Here is a 15,315-nt window from a genome sequence, read left to right on the forward strand (position 1 = left end):
AGATAGTCTCCTTAAAATTTCTCTGTTTTTTTAAAGGGTAATACTAAAGGAGCTAAATTTTTAAATCAAATGAAATGGTTGTAGATGATTGGATTATTAATTAAGTGTCGGTTAACTTGCTTGTTCTTACTGGTGATACATTAGTTGGTTTGCAAATTTGGTTAAAAAATTTGATCTCCTAGCATTAGCCATTAAACTCTTTTTTAAATCACATGATAGGAGATATAAGAAAATAATAATTTATTGATTAACCTCAGTTACTTGTATTTTATAATACGATTTAATGATGTTTTTCTTTATTTATAAGTAACATATTTTAGTTTTGATACGATTATTTGGTTATACTTAACTATTAATGGTACAGTGTAATGATATTTCTTTTTATTGTTAGTAGCATATTTTAGATTTTGATACTGGTATACTGTACCATAAATGAGACATGTTTGGAATTGCCATAAGGAGAGATACTGGTATAACCGTATAAGTAGCTAAAAGACATGTTCAAGCCATATTTTAAGTGTAAATTACTTAAAGTTTGAATTGAAATATGATTATTTGATTCAATTCTCAAATCTAGAGGCAATCCGGCAATGGTTATGTGGACCAACTTTCATTTGGCTTTATATTTTATATATTTTTCGGATATCTCAAAGGTGCAAGAAAGGTTGATATTTCTTAGGTATAGGACAAGAAGGAATTTGTTATTTCTGCGGAAGTACGGCTAATGGAAAGAGAAGGCCTGCACCTTCTACTCGGTTTGATCCAAGAAACTGCAACAATCTCACCATTTGGAAGAAGATCTTTTTAGAACCTATTGAAAGTTAAAAGGAAAGACAGAATTATAGATATATACATATATATATATATACACACATACATACATATATACATGTAATATAGGACAATTCTCTTGTTCCATTTTTTATGCGGAATTTTGGTGCCTCCCGTGATAGCAAATGTTAAAACCAACACTACAGTTTTCATGTTCACAGCTTCTGATTTAGTCACATTTTCTTGTAGAGAGAGAGAGAGAGAGAGAGAGAGAGAGAGAGAGAGAGAGAGAGAGAGAGAGAAAGAGGAGAGGGAGAGGTTTGCGGATGTAAAAGAGTGAAGTTATAGTATTACATCTTTATCGGTAAAAATGGCAGGATCGTCTGGAAGAACAAAGAGGAAGATAAGGTGGAGCAAACTGTATTCTTTTGCATGCTTCAGACCTGTCCCAACTGAGAATGATCCAAGCCAGCAGCTCCTTGGCCAGCCAGGGTTTTCGCGGGTGGTTTTCTGCAACGAGCCTCAGCTGCACAAGGCCAAGCCTTACAAGTACCCCAAGAACTATGTCTCCACAACCAAGTACAATGTTATGACTTTTCTTCCAAAAGCGCTTTTCGAGCAGTTCCGAAGAGTTGCCAATCTGTATTTTCTGTTGGCAGCTGTGTTGTCCGTCACTTCTTTGGCTCCTTTTCAACCAATAAGTTTGATTGCTCCTTTGGTCTTTGTGGTGGGGGTTAGCATGATCAAGGAGGCAGTGGAGGACTGGCACAGATTCTTGCAGGTAAACAAGAAAATACAGTAAAATATTTATTTTCAATAAATTCGTATATTCATAATTCTTGAAATTTTAGCTCCTCTTTGTCTACTGCAGAAGAAAATTAGTTTGATCCAAAATTGACTCCCCACTTTATTATTTGTTGAAGAATGTAGATTTTTCAGCCCACATAAGAAAATAACCGAATTAAATACAACTTATATTGAACGGTTTCACTGCTAATTTATCCTTCCTTATTTGCTATTTAGTATGATCACGAACCCCCTTGACTTTCCTGTTCTATTTTGCTAGAAATCTTCATTTGTTCCTCCACTTTAATAAACTTTCTGGGACTATTTACAACAAATTTATTTTGTGTTACAGGATTTGAATGTGAACTCAAGAACTGTAAAGGTTCACGTTGGAGACGGCGAATTTATTGAAAAACCATGGCAAGGACTCTGTGTAGGAGATGTTTTGAAGGTTAACAAGAATGAATATTTTCCTAGTGATCTCCTCTTACTATCTTCCAGCTATGAGGATGGCATATGTTATGTAGAGACCATGAACCTTGATGGAGAAACTAATCTCAAGGTTAAACGATGCTTGGAAGCCACACTTGGCCTTGTCAATGATCAATCATTTGGTTTATTCAGGGCTACCGTCTGTTGTGAGGACCCGAATCCTCATCTCTACACCTTTGTGGGGAACTTAGAGTTGAAAAATGCATCATTTCCCTTGTGCCCTGCCTCAGTTCTCCTAAGAGATTCAAAGCTTCGGAACACAGATTATATTTATGGGGTTGTGATTTTTAGTGGACCAGACACAAAAGCGGTGAGGAACTCAACAAGTTCACCATCTAAGCGCAGCCGGATTGAAAGAAAGATGGATCTTGTCATCTACCTTCTCTTTTCGATGCTTCTGTTGATTTCACTGGTCACTTCGATCGGTTTTGCAGAGTTTTTGAAAACGGAGATGATTAAGTGGTGGTATCTTTCTCTAGATGATAATGATCCATTTTTTCAACCACCAAGGCCTGAGGTATCTGGTTTCCTGCAATTCATAAGGGCTCTTATTTTGTATGGTTACTTGATCCCCATTTCTCTCTATGTTTCCATTGAGGTTGTCAAAGTTTTACAAGCCATGCTCATTAACAAGGACATCAAATTGTATGATGAAGTTACATGTAAATCAGTTCAAACGCGAACGTCAAATTTAAATGAAGAGCTTGGTCAGGTGGAGATGATTCTGTCTGATAAAACGGGGACTTTGACGTGTAACCAGATGGAATTCAGGAAATGCTCTATTGCTGGAATTTCGTATGGGGGTGATGTAAATGAAATTGATCGTGCAGCATCTAAACGGATGAATGTTGATGTTGAGTCATATTGTTTTAGTATTGATGAGTTTGAAACAGCAAGCCAAAGCTGCGAAATGTTTGAGTTCTCAGTTGGTGACATTAGCACCGAAAGGGCTATTCTAGGTGGACAAAGACATGAGCAGAATTATTCAAGTGCAGAAAACTCGAGAATCTCTAATGTGGAGGAAGAATTTGCCATCAAGGGTTTCAACTTTAGGGATGGCAGGCTTATGAACAAAAAGTGGATGTACAGATCCAACTTATCCGATGTAACAATGTTCTTTCGAGTCATGGCTCTATGTCACACAGGCATACCTGTTGAGGAGGATGAGCTAACTCATAAGCTAAAGTATGAGGCAGAGTCACCAGAAGAAGTATCTTTTCTAGTTGCTGCACAAGAGTTTGGATTTCAATTTTTTCGAAGAAGTCAGTCCAGTATGTTTCTTAAGGAATTTGATCCTCCCACGGGAAAGGAGGTTGAAAGGTAAGTTCCGTAACTGATTGAGACTATTTTCTTATATAAAGTTGTGTAGTATAATGCCTAAACATGATATGAATGTATTTTCAGGAAGTACAAACTTTTGAACCTTTTAGAGTTCTGTAGCGCTCGGAAGAGGATGTCCGTTATAGTAAGCGACGAAGATGGTCAAATCATTCTACTCTGCAAAGGTGCAGACAAGTATGTTTTCTACGCCGAAAATTATCCATTGATCTCTACACCGTGTTTTTTTCCTTTTTATGTTAAAGGTATCTTAAACTTGTGTTATCTGTTGTTTTTTGCTCTAACTTGTATCTTATATGAAATTTGGTTTTCAGCATTATCTTCGACAGGCTTGCAGAAAATGGAAGGTCATACCAACAAGCAACGACTCTACATCTTTCCAATTATGCAGAAGATGGGTTCCGCACTCTGGCATTTGCTTACCGGAAACTTGAGGCTGCTGAGTATGAACAATGGAACTCAATATTCAAGGTGGCCAAGACAACAATAGGTCCCGAAAGGGAAGAAGTGCTAGAGAAAGCATCTGAAATGATCGAAAAGGATTTGATTTTATTAGGGGTTGCTGCTGTTGAAGACAAGCTACAAAAGGGGGTTAGCTATCTGTCTTTTTCTATGTTTGGATTTTGTATGTTTACATGCTCTTTCTCATAGTCGATGTGTCTTCTTTTGTGCATACATATCAGGTTCCAGAATGCATAGATAAACTTGCGCAAGCTGGGATAAAAATATGGCTGCTCACCGGTGACAAGAAGGAAACTGCAATAAATATAGGGTAAAGCTTGTGGAAAACCATTTGCTGGTGTACTTGTAAGTCTTAAATAATCAGAAGGGGTTGATGGAAGCTAAATTATTTGTCTTTGGCTTTCCTTTTTGCACATTCGCATTGGCAGATTTGCTTGCAGCTTACTCCGGCAGGATATGAAGCAATTTCATCTGAGCTTGGGTAGAGAAACTGCAACTATTCCAACTAATAACCAACTGAAGGTGGAACTGGAAATTGATCGCTTTGGATAGCAGTTATATTAGAATACTTTTATGTGAATTTGGCCATCCAATAGCTCAGAAAAACTAAAAACAAAAGGGAAAACATGATACTATATTATGGAAATTGAGTTGGTAATCACAAATTTTGTTTTTTCTAGTTTCCAGGCGATGAAAGACAACATTTTAAACCAACTAGAAAGTTTTCACAAACTGAAGTCTGAAGAAGGCAATGATAATGCACCCTTGGCTTTGGTAGTAGATGGAAAAGCCCTTGAAATTGCTCTCAGAAGTGACGTGAAGGACCAGTTCTTACCATTGGCTGTTAATTGCGCTTCTGTCATATGCTGCCGCGTCTCTCCAAAACAGAAGGCTTTGGTAGGTCTATTAGAGCTTTGAGTCCAATGAAAATATTCATGCATATTCATTCTTTGTGTCTTCAAATTCCAGATTACGCGACTGGTAAAGGAACATACTGGGAAAACAACCTTGGCAATTGGAGATGGGGCAAATGATGTTGGCATGATTCAAGAAGCTGATATTGGAGTAGGAATCAGTGGCATGGAAGGAATGCAGGCAGTCATGGCCAGTGACATAGCATTGCCTCAATTCCGATTTTTGGGGAGATTACTTATAGTTCATGGGCATTGGTGTTACAAAAGGATTTCAAAAATGGTAAATGCTTCCATCCTACTTTAGACAATAGACGATATCTTTATCTGATGCTAGGCTAAGCCCCTTTCCTCTATCCAGGTTCTCTACTTCGTGTACAAGAACATTGCGTTGGGGCTCACGCTGTTCTACTACGAGTTATACTCAAGATTTGCAGGGGAGGTCTTCTACGACGACTGGTATATGGCCTTGTTCAATGTGATTTTGACATCTTTACCTGTTATATCATTGGGAGTCCTTGAGCAGGACGTTTCATCAGAAGTGTGCCTCCAGGTAAACAAACTAAACGAAAATCACACACATACACATGAAAAGGCGATAGTTCTTGTACACAACGGTTGTTTGCAAGAATTTCTCGTGTAAGCTATGAGCACCTTAATGGGATTTTCTGTTTTCTTTTTTATGGAACAGTTTCCAGCTCTTTATCAACAAGGACAGAAGAACATATATTTCACGTGGTACCGGATTATCGGTTGGATAGTAAACGGCGTGGTTGCTTCTCTAGTCATATTCCTTGCAAACATATACACTTTCTCCCCTAAAGCATTTCAGAAGAATGGCCAAGTTGCAGACATCACACACCTTGGTGCCATGACATACACCTGCATAATCTGGACCGTCAATTGCCAGATTGCGCTGATCATCAACCGGTTCACTTGGATCCAACATCTTTTCATATGGGGTAGCATCATGATCTGGTACGTGTTCTTGTTGGTATACGGTGCATTCCCTCCTGCCTACTCTCAAAGAGGATTTCGTGTCCTAATCGAAGCTCTTGGCCCTGCACCGTTGTATTGGATTGTCACATTATTCGTTGTGGTTGTTTCGCTGCTACCCTACTTCATTCACATTGTCATCCAACGGTCATTCTATCCGTTGGACGATCATGTGATTCAAGAAATGAAGCACTGCAGGAAAGATGTTGCAGACAAGCAAATGTGGGAGAGGGAGAGAAGCAACTCCATGAAGATGACTCAGGTTGGGGTTTCGGCTAGGGTTGACGCGAGAATTCGGGTTCTGAAAGAACAGTTGCACCACAAGAAACAGTTGATATACAGATCAGTGACAAGCAGTCCAATATTTAGATCACTGACAAACAGCCCAGCCTAGTGGAAATTGTTCACCTTCTTATTCTTTTATTCATTAACTTGTAAGCACTGTCTTAATATAGTGTGTTCAGTTTCTTGATAGTTTCAGTGGTAAACTGTTGTTTCAATTAAATAGGCAGCCGAAGCAGAGACTGAGTTGCAAGCACAACGAATCATGAATGGTTTTGCAAGATAAATAAGGGAGTGTTTCGGGGTTAGACCAGTTGATAAGGATTACGTGCTTGTTACGTTGAATTCAAATTTTAATTGTCTTGTATATCAATTAAATTAGTATAGAACATCGTCTTTGCCTAAATTGTAATTAGCAAAAAGGCTGTGGATGCAATTCCTAATCCTCTAAAAAAAAATTATGCAAAATTTCTCGACCTTTAGATGTTCATCCTAAAATTGTTGAGCCACATCAAAAGAGTTTTACAATTGATATATTTATTCTTAAAGTTAATTACATCGACATCTTTTGAGACTTTTTGCATTTTCACACATCCACTTCTACTTTATTATTTTTAATATAGCTCCTTGAGATTTGAAACATTAAAATAAAACCACCTAAAGTTTAACACACTTTCATATGAACCCTTAACTGCAAAATGACGTGCCATGATTTATTAAATAAGAAAAAATAATATCACCAGGCTAAAAGTTAACACCATATGTTTAGTTTTAGTAGTATCAAATTGTTACATACTATTAAACGAGAAAGCTTTTGAATATTTTAAAGTATCATAATGTTTTTTCCCTTTTTTTACCAAGGGCTATGTGAAAACTTTGTAAATCATGAGGGTTTATGTGAAAATATGAATACAACGTAGGAAGCAGAGAGTGTGTAATCTAAACTGCTTGTATTAATAAAACTCTCTTTGTCAATTAAAAAATGATGAAGTGAAAGATATTTAATTTTCTATCATACAAAATAATGATGAGCAATATAGTAATTTTACAAAACTAAATTTTATTGAAACTTAACCTATAAGTGATGTTAAAATATTTTTAATATTAAAAAAGTAAAAAAAAACCTCCAACTCCCACCCACGTTGTTTCTCCATCTCTACTTCCCATTTTAGAAATAAAAACAAAAGGTGTTCATACACATAAAATATGTAGGCATGCTAGTTTAATAAGATATCAGTAGCTTTTTGATGAAAAATTAATGGGAGGAAGTTTGTGAAAATAATTTAAAACTTCAAGTGACATAGTGCAATTTTTGAAACCTCAGGACTTTTGTGAAAAGCCCAAAAAATCACGTTTTTTCAATTTTACCCCAGAAACTGCGCTGAAGAAAAAAGAGTTGAGGAAAATCCCATCATCTGTGCCAACTCCACTGAGGAGAAACGGCAGTACCCAGAAAGTAGAATCAGTTTGGTTGAGGATGGAAGGGGTTTTAGGGCAGAAGAGGGTTGAAGATGTGAACTGGCTCTGCTCCCTCTATGAGTCTGAACTTGTGAGAATTATTTACATCATTAAAGCAACTTAATTTCTTGATTTGTTATCTTTTTGCTAAATTTAATTTTTGAATTCGCTTGTTAATTTTCAATGTTCATATCAAATTTTGCATAGAAAAGTAGACAATTTGACGTTAAAGACTGGAGCTTTATGGTTAATGGTGTCGAAAAATTGGAATTAAACACACAATTTTATGGCAGGACATGTTGATTAGCATAAAAAGGATTGTTCTTCAACGTGCAAGAATGATTGGGTGCGATGAACTTGCCCAAAAGTTTGATCTCAAGGTGCTTCGAGCTCTTGGTATGTCGGATAGCTTTATCTGTTTCGATGTTTTTTGTTGTCAAATTTCGAATTAAGCTCTTGATATGAGCTGTAAAAGAAGCAAAATACCTCATTGTATTGCATTGTATGTAAAGTTCCAAACTTGTGTTCCAACACTTTGGTATTTGGGCACAAATAGAACGAGAAACATTGTTGGCATCGTCGTGTACAAGATCTTGACGCAAGATGTTGTAGATGTCAAGAGGGTACGAGATAGAATTATGGCAATCAAGATTGTAATAGGACATGATCTCATCAATGTGATTAGTGCGTACACACCTCAAGTAGGGTTGGATATGAGTTTGAAGGAGAAATTTTGGAAAGATCTTGGAGACTTGGCACAAGGAATTGCTCAGACGGATAAGGTATTTATAGGAGGAGATTTAAATGGACCCATGGGCAAGGAGACAGGCAACTTTGGAGGTTTTCATGGTGGCCATGGTTTTGGGGAGAGAAACGAGGATGGGGAAACCATCTTGGATTTTGCAATGGCATATGATCTCTTCTTAGCCAACACCTTCTTTAAGAAGAGAGAAGAACATGTGATCACCTATAAGAGTGGGTCGTCAAAAACACAAATAGATTTTCTTCTAATGAGGAAGGGGGATCGTATAACTTGTAAGGATTACAAGGTTATACCGGGAGAGAGCTTGACTGATCAACATTGCTTGTTGATGATGGATGTACATATCAAAAGAGAGAGAAAAAAGAACAAGACCTTAAGGTGCCCAAGGACTAGATGGTGGAATCTAAAAGGAGAAAAACAAGCAATTTTCAAAGAGAAAGTAATCACCCAATGCGTGTGGGATAGAGAGGGGGAAGCTAGCCAAATGTGGGATTCCATGGCTAGTTGTATTCGAAAAGTAGCAAAAGACGTATTAGGCGAGTCCAAGGGCTTTGCTCCACACCAAAAGGAGTCTTGGTGGTGGAATGAGGAGGTACAAACAAAGGTTAAGGTTAAGAAGGAATGTTGTAAAGCCTTATACAAGCATAGGACTGATGAAAACGGTGAAAGGTATAGAATAACGAAGCAGGAGGCGAAGAAAGCTGTGAGAGAAGCTAAGCTAGCGGCTTATGACGATATGTATAAGCGACTAAATACCAAAGAAGGAGAGTTGGATATCTATAAACTAGCTAGAGTAAGGGAAAAGAAGACAAGGGACCTAAACCAAGTGAGGTGTATCAAGGATGAGAATGAAAAGGTTCTTGCTACAGAGAACGCAGTCAAAGACAGATGGAGAGGTTATTTTCATAATCTTTTCAATGAAGGACATGAAAGGAGCACTTCTTTGAGATAGTTGAGTAACTCAGAAAAGTGTAGAAACTACTCCTTTTACTGTCGAATTAGAAAGGAAGAAATGGTTGTAACTTTGAAAAAGATGAAGCATAGAAAAGCAGTGGGCCCAGATGATAAACCGATTGAAGTGTGGAAAGTCTTGGGAGAGACGGGTATAGCATGACTCACAGACCTTTTCAATAGGATTTGAAAACGAAGAAGATGCCAAATGAGTGGCAAAAGAGCACTTTGGTGCCTATCTACAAGAATAAGGGCGACGCACAAAATTGTATGAACTATAGGGGTATTAATCTAATGAGTCATACAATGAAGCTCGGGGAGAGAGTCATTGAGCATAGACTGAGGCAAGAGACATGGGTCTCGGACAACCAATTAGGGTTCATGCCAGGGCGCTCAACCATGGAGGTAATCTATCTCTTATGAAGATTGATGAAAAGATATAGAGAGATGAAAAAGGATTTACACATGGTCTTTATAGATTTGTAAAAAGCGTATGATAGGGTCCCAAGAGACATTCTTTGGAGGGTTTTAGAGAAGAAAGGAGTACGAGTAGCATATATCCAAGCTATAAAGGATATGTATGATGGAGCAAAGACTGCCTGCCGTAAACACTCATGAAGGACAAACCAAAAGCTTCCCCATAACTGTAGAGTTACATCAAGGCTCATCTTTAAGTCCTTACCTTTTTGCATTGGTAATGGATGAGTTAACGGGACATATTCAAGATGATATTCCTTGGTGTATGCTTTTCGCAGACGATATAGTGTTGATAGATGAAACTCGGGAAGGGATAAATGCGAAGCTTAACCTTTGGAGAGAAGTGTTGGAATTTAAAGGTCTTAGCCTAAGTCGATCAAATAAAGAATACATGGAGTGCAAGTTCAATGCAAATGGAGGCCCAAATGAGTTAGCGGTGAGGATCGGAGACCAGGAAGTACTAAAGAGCGACCGTTTTCACTACCTAGGATCTATCTTGCAAAAGAATGGAGAATTAGATGAAGACCTCAACCATATAATACAAGCTAGATGGATGAAGTGGAAGAGTGCATCAGGCGTGTTGTGTGACCGTTGTATGCCACTGAAGCTCAAGGAAAATTTTTATAGGACAACAATAAGGCCGGCGATGCTGTATAGCACATAATCTTGGGCGGTGAAGCATCAACACGTACATAAAATGGGTGTAGCGGAGATGAGGATGCTTCGTTGGATGTGTGGGCACATGAGAAAGGATAAGATTAGGAATGAGGATATCCGAGGTAAAGTAGGAGTAGTCGAAATTGAAGGAAAGATGAGAGACAATCGGTTACAGTGGTTTGGACATGTGCAATGAAGGCCTACTAACGCTCTGGTTAGAAGATGCGACTACAGGATAGAGGTCCAGTGCCGAAGGGGTAGAGGAAGACTTAGGAAGACTTTGGAAGAGACCCTAAGAAAAGATTTAGAGTACTTGGATCTAACGGAGGATATGACATAGAACCGAGCGTAATGGCGTTCTAGGATTCATATAGCCGACCACTTAGTGAGAAAAGGCTTTGTTGTTGTTGATTGATTAGCATCTCATCAGAAGCGGAAGCTTATGAACGTTCTTAATTATGATCTCCGAGTGCATGGAGATTGCGGTATGTACTCAAATAATGAAAGCTAAAAGGATGACATTTTAACTTAAATTCTATCCAGTTATGAGGGAGGTTGCAACAACATAAGTATTCTTTCTCAGGAAATGTATCAGATTCGGGGAGAAAACTCTGCTCGTCTTTTGTTTAGTAGTGGTCACTTAAATTGTATCACACATGTATACTTTCATTGATTTCTCTCTCATGTGCTTTATTATGAATCTCAAATTTCAATAGCCAGAAATATGTTTTCTGTTAATTGGTGACATTCTTCGCTGGAACTATATGTGGCTTCTTACTGCGTCTAGGTTTTCTAAGAATAAGGCGAGGGACAAATAAGCCATTTATACTTTGTTTGTCAACTTTGTAATTAAAGTAAATCCTGGTGTTTTTTCCTCAGGCCTTTCACTTGCAAAAAATCTATGGATTATATATTGTAATTGCCTTGCGCGGAGGCTGGACTCAAGAAAAGGCAACAAGTATGTTGTCCTCAGCTTAAGAAAAGGGCTACTTGTGCCTTTTTTTTTTTTTTTAACAACTGAGTGAAGATCAAATGAAACCGAGCTCAAATATGCGGCTTTTTTATAGTCATTAAACAAGTGCACAATACGGGGCTTGACTTTCATACAGTTCGGAATATGGTTGATGGTTGATGGTTATATGAACTTCTCTTATCTTCCATTGCTGCATCTACATTTGTGTTGAAACTTTTCTTTAGTTTTGTTTCGTAGTGGAATGGGTTTGGGGTTGAAAAAGGATAACCGAATCAATGGTCCGGTTTAAGGTATGTTTCAGAATGACAACTGAATATCTGAACCTGACCTGATTAGTTTATGCTACGAAATATCCTTCCCTTTCTTTTATTACACCAAAGTTGGAATACCTTCCTATTGGCTACTTCCTTTCAGCCACCAGGCTTTCCCTCATCTCTCTCACTTGAATATCAACATCTTTACCGCATTTTTACTGAGGTTTCCATCTCAACCTCAAGAAATTATTCTGTGTTATATCTCTCTTAACTTTATTTCTTCTAGCTGTGGCTGCTTGCTTTATTTTCTTGGACTTGTTCTACGGATGGGCACTTGAATTGCCCGTCCTTCTTTTCGAATAATCCTCTTTATGATTCTGTTTTTGAAATACTGAAATTAGGAGAGGAAAAGAGCAAATTCTTGCTTTATTTGGTGTGGCTTTGCTTGTTTTGTTTGGGAAGGTTTGGTTTCATACCTCTAGTACAAATCAAATTCGGGATAAAGTTTGTTTGCATGGGTGTTTCACTGTTTCGGGTTTGGGATTTGATAAGGCCTCACTATATGTTGGTACTCCAACCTCCTACTTGATTGGCATGCCTTTTAACGTTACCTGTTGAGTCATTTATCAAGTTTCAAGTTACCAAATAGCTAGTCCACTTTTAGGATGTTTTTGTTTGAGTATTTATGTTCTGCAGCTTGGAATTCTCTGACTTGTATTACGTGGCTGAGGATTTGTGCAGCATTTGTTCTGATGGAATGGGTCAAAGATAAAGAATTTGTCACCGCCCGCGTCTGCTGCACTTATGGGAAGTTGCAATCTGTTAAAACATAACCTTGGTGATATTACGAGTCTTGAAGAGATAATGGCATGTATTGGTATTGAATCGAGAAAGGGTCCAATAAAAAGGTTAGGTCAGACAAGAAGGATCAATCTTGTTTCTTTTTTTGGAAACAATATGATGCTTGTGATTGTACACGTAATATGTGTATATGTGTGTACTGTATGCAAATGACTAAAAGCATTTGTGAACGTACATGGACATGTTTATGCGGGTGAGAGTGGCTAATCGCCTTTTCTTTTCCTAGACTATTTATTCTCTTGTGGTCCTGGTTGTTCATGCATTTGGTATGATTGTATGTCTAGTAATGCAGACAAAATACGCCGCAGGAAGCACTACCGAGTCTTGATTTCATGCTGGTAGTATTTACATGATGTTGATAATGATTGTACATACTTTATCGAGTTTCTGGAACCGCGGGAATCCTGATAAAGTTTATGAAATTTTCTTATTGGTATGCATAAGGTGTTACTTTTTTACTCTTTTTATCTCCTTGCCATTAGTTGATTAACTTTAGTTACATTTTTTCTGCACCGGAAGACCGCACAAAGAAACTACACGAACCCAAAAGAAACAGAAAACTGAAGCCAGTGAATTATGAGATCAGGAACTGCAGAGGCAGAGGAGAACATTCACATGTTTGAGACACCAGTGAGTTTCGAGTGCGCCGCTTTTGGAAATAGGTCTCAAATGTGTTGCTGTACCCGAACAGATCGAACACGGGCGGAATTCATCTCCTTTTGTTCTATTACATCACATGTGTATGAACTATGAAGGCCAAGGTCTAAATTCCTTGGAATTTTGTACATAATTCTGGAAATATTAATGCAAGGTTTCATTATAATTAATTTAGTCATGTTTCTACTTGCCATTATTTATGTTAAAAGAATAGCTGGTATATTTTAAACTCGATTGAGATTAATTCTTGAATGGCGATTCTATACTCTCATCCATCCCTTTTTTAGTATGCGAAGTGGGTGCGCATGTGTGTGTTGGAGAGATTTTGTGTGCTGGAAGCCTGCATATGGATTAATAAACTGAAAACCCATGAGGGGTTCGTGGGATTTTTAGGGTACAGAGAGAACTCATTGTTTGTCTCTACCACCTATAATGGAAGTTAAGTAAGAGATTCTCCCCTGTAATCGTTGTAATGTGTCTTTATCTCTATTTCTCTCGTCACGTGATCAATCTGAATCGGTAACGGGGTTATTGGCTCATATCCCTCTTTTTCTGTATGGTATGTGTGTTAGAGAGAGAGAGAGAGAGCCCATTGCAGTTAACCTTTTGTGCTGCATGGTTTGGTGAACCTCATTGGTAACCCTAGGGGACAAAAGAAGGGAGGTGATGTTTGAAGGCAATAACATATTAAATCAAAACAGCTTTTTTGAAATTGTGTTAAGTCATTTCGCCACTCTATCTTCTTGTGCTGGTGTGACAAGAGCATGATTTTCTGGTTGGCCATGCTTGCTTGCTTTCTTTGTTTGTTTGTTCTAGGCACCGCATGGCAACAAAGGCTATTTGGGCCCCCCATTTTCAACCAAATTTTATTTCCAACTTTTCTCAAACCCCCATTTGCCTTCCCACTCCATTTCAGTTCTCAGCATGCATCAAAACAGACAATTAAATCAAACAAAAGTAATTAGGTCAATGTTTCCGTCTCTTGTATTCAAGTTTGAATCTCCGTACCCGAGTAAAATAACATACTCATATATACTTTGCTTCAAATACCGGGTCATCCAAAGAGAGCCTCAATTGTGGAATTTCCTTTTGGAAGCAGTATAGGTCCACTGAGCAAATGGAAATTTCTCCAAAATGTCAAACTCATCATGCCATGACCAAGATATCTCCCATGCTTGGTTTTGTAACCTCCAAAGGAAGAGCATAACGTTAAAGTTGTAGTTCATAAAGTATGATTAAGGCCAAATTAATGATTAAAGATATTCATACTTGTCCCGTCAACCCCCGCCAAATTATTTCCTTTTCTCTTTCACATGCTCTAGCCACGTATCTGTTTGTTTTATCCATTTGCACGTGTACCATACAATCCTTTGAACCTATACACTTATACGGCAGCGCTTGGCTGCTAACTAACTTCTTAATGTTTAAAATATGTACTGAGTTACCATGCAAATAGACAAAAGTTTATATAGGATCGTCATATCATATCATCAAATTAACCTAGTATATGGAACTGCCCCAAACCATTTTAATTAAAAAGGGAATTTTAACGAAAAACTCTCAGTACTGTTTACTTTAACGAAAAACCACATTTTTACACTAAAAAATCAATTCTGGTACTATTCACTTCACCCTTTATTTTGTCATTTTCATTAAAACTCAAAATTTTCAAGTCATTTTCATTAGTTTTCCCAATTAAAAATAGGTTAACTTTGAATTTGGACCATAATAATTTGGTGTTACATGGAGGTGAATGTTTGTCAAGGAGATGTTTAAAGTTACAAAAGCACTTGTCAACAGGGGGAAACATGCCTGAGAATCTTATCTCATCTTAATCATAAAGATTATTTGTATATATTCTAGTGTCGGTTTGTTTAAATTAACAATGGTCCCCTAGCTAATCACTTATTATTATGGATAATGGGCATTATTGGACGCAAAAGGTTTGCTTAAGCATCAAGGCACTCGCTCTCGATGATGTTTATATCTTTCAATTAAAAATATCCCCACCATGTGATCACTAAACATGGGATGTCTCAACTAAAAAAATGTTCTCTCATCTGCGAGAGATGTTTCAATGTTCCAGGAACACATCTGATTCATCACATATAACAATACAATTGGTTGAAAATTTAAAAATATTTTTTTAACTAATTGTATTATAACACTTGGTATACCGCACACGAAAAAATTTCTCAACTATGAGATGGTTTTCAACTTTTGTTG

At 37.6% G+C, this 15,315-nt stretch overlaps 1 protein-coding gene and 1 long non-coding RNA gene across 2 annotated transcripts; both read left to right on the forward strand.

Annotated features, from left to right (window-relative positions):
• The first annotated feature begins 1,141 nt into the window (after positions 1–1,141).
• LOC137727267 (probable phospholipid-transporting ATPase 4) lies at positions 1,142–6,150 on the forward strand. Its single transcript, XM_068466134.1, has 10 exons — positions 1,142–1,552; positions 1,910–3,369; positions 3,454–3,564; positions 3,702–3,978; positions 4,071–4,159; positions 4,278–4,371; positions 4,537–4,746; positions 4,819–5,043; positions 5,122–5,313; positions 5,452–6,150. The coding sequence occupies exons 1-10, from the start codon at positions 1,142–1,144 to the stop codon at positions 6,148–6,150; spliced, it is 3,768 nt and encodes a 1,255-aa protein (XP_068322235.1).
• A 1,298-nt stretch (positions 6,151–7,448) lies between these two features.
• LOC137729511 (uncharacterized) lies at positions 7,449–13,238 on the forward strand. The gene is made up of 3 exons (XR_011068003.1): positions 7,449–7,587; positions 7,790–7,892; positions 12,952–13,238. It is a non-coding gene; the product is annotated as an uncharacterized lncRNA (long non-coding RNA).
• The last annotated feature ends 2,077 nt before the right edge of the window (positions 13,239–15,315 follow it).

The sequence above is a fragment of the Pyrus communis genome, chromosome 3 (assembly GCF_963583255.1).
Source record: "Pyrus communis chromosome 3, drPyrComm1.1, whole genome shotgun sequence".
NCBI classification, from domain to species: Eukaryota; Viridiplantae; Streptophyta; class Magnoliopsida; order Rosales; family Rosaceae; genus Pyrus; species Pyrus communis.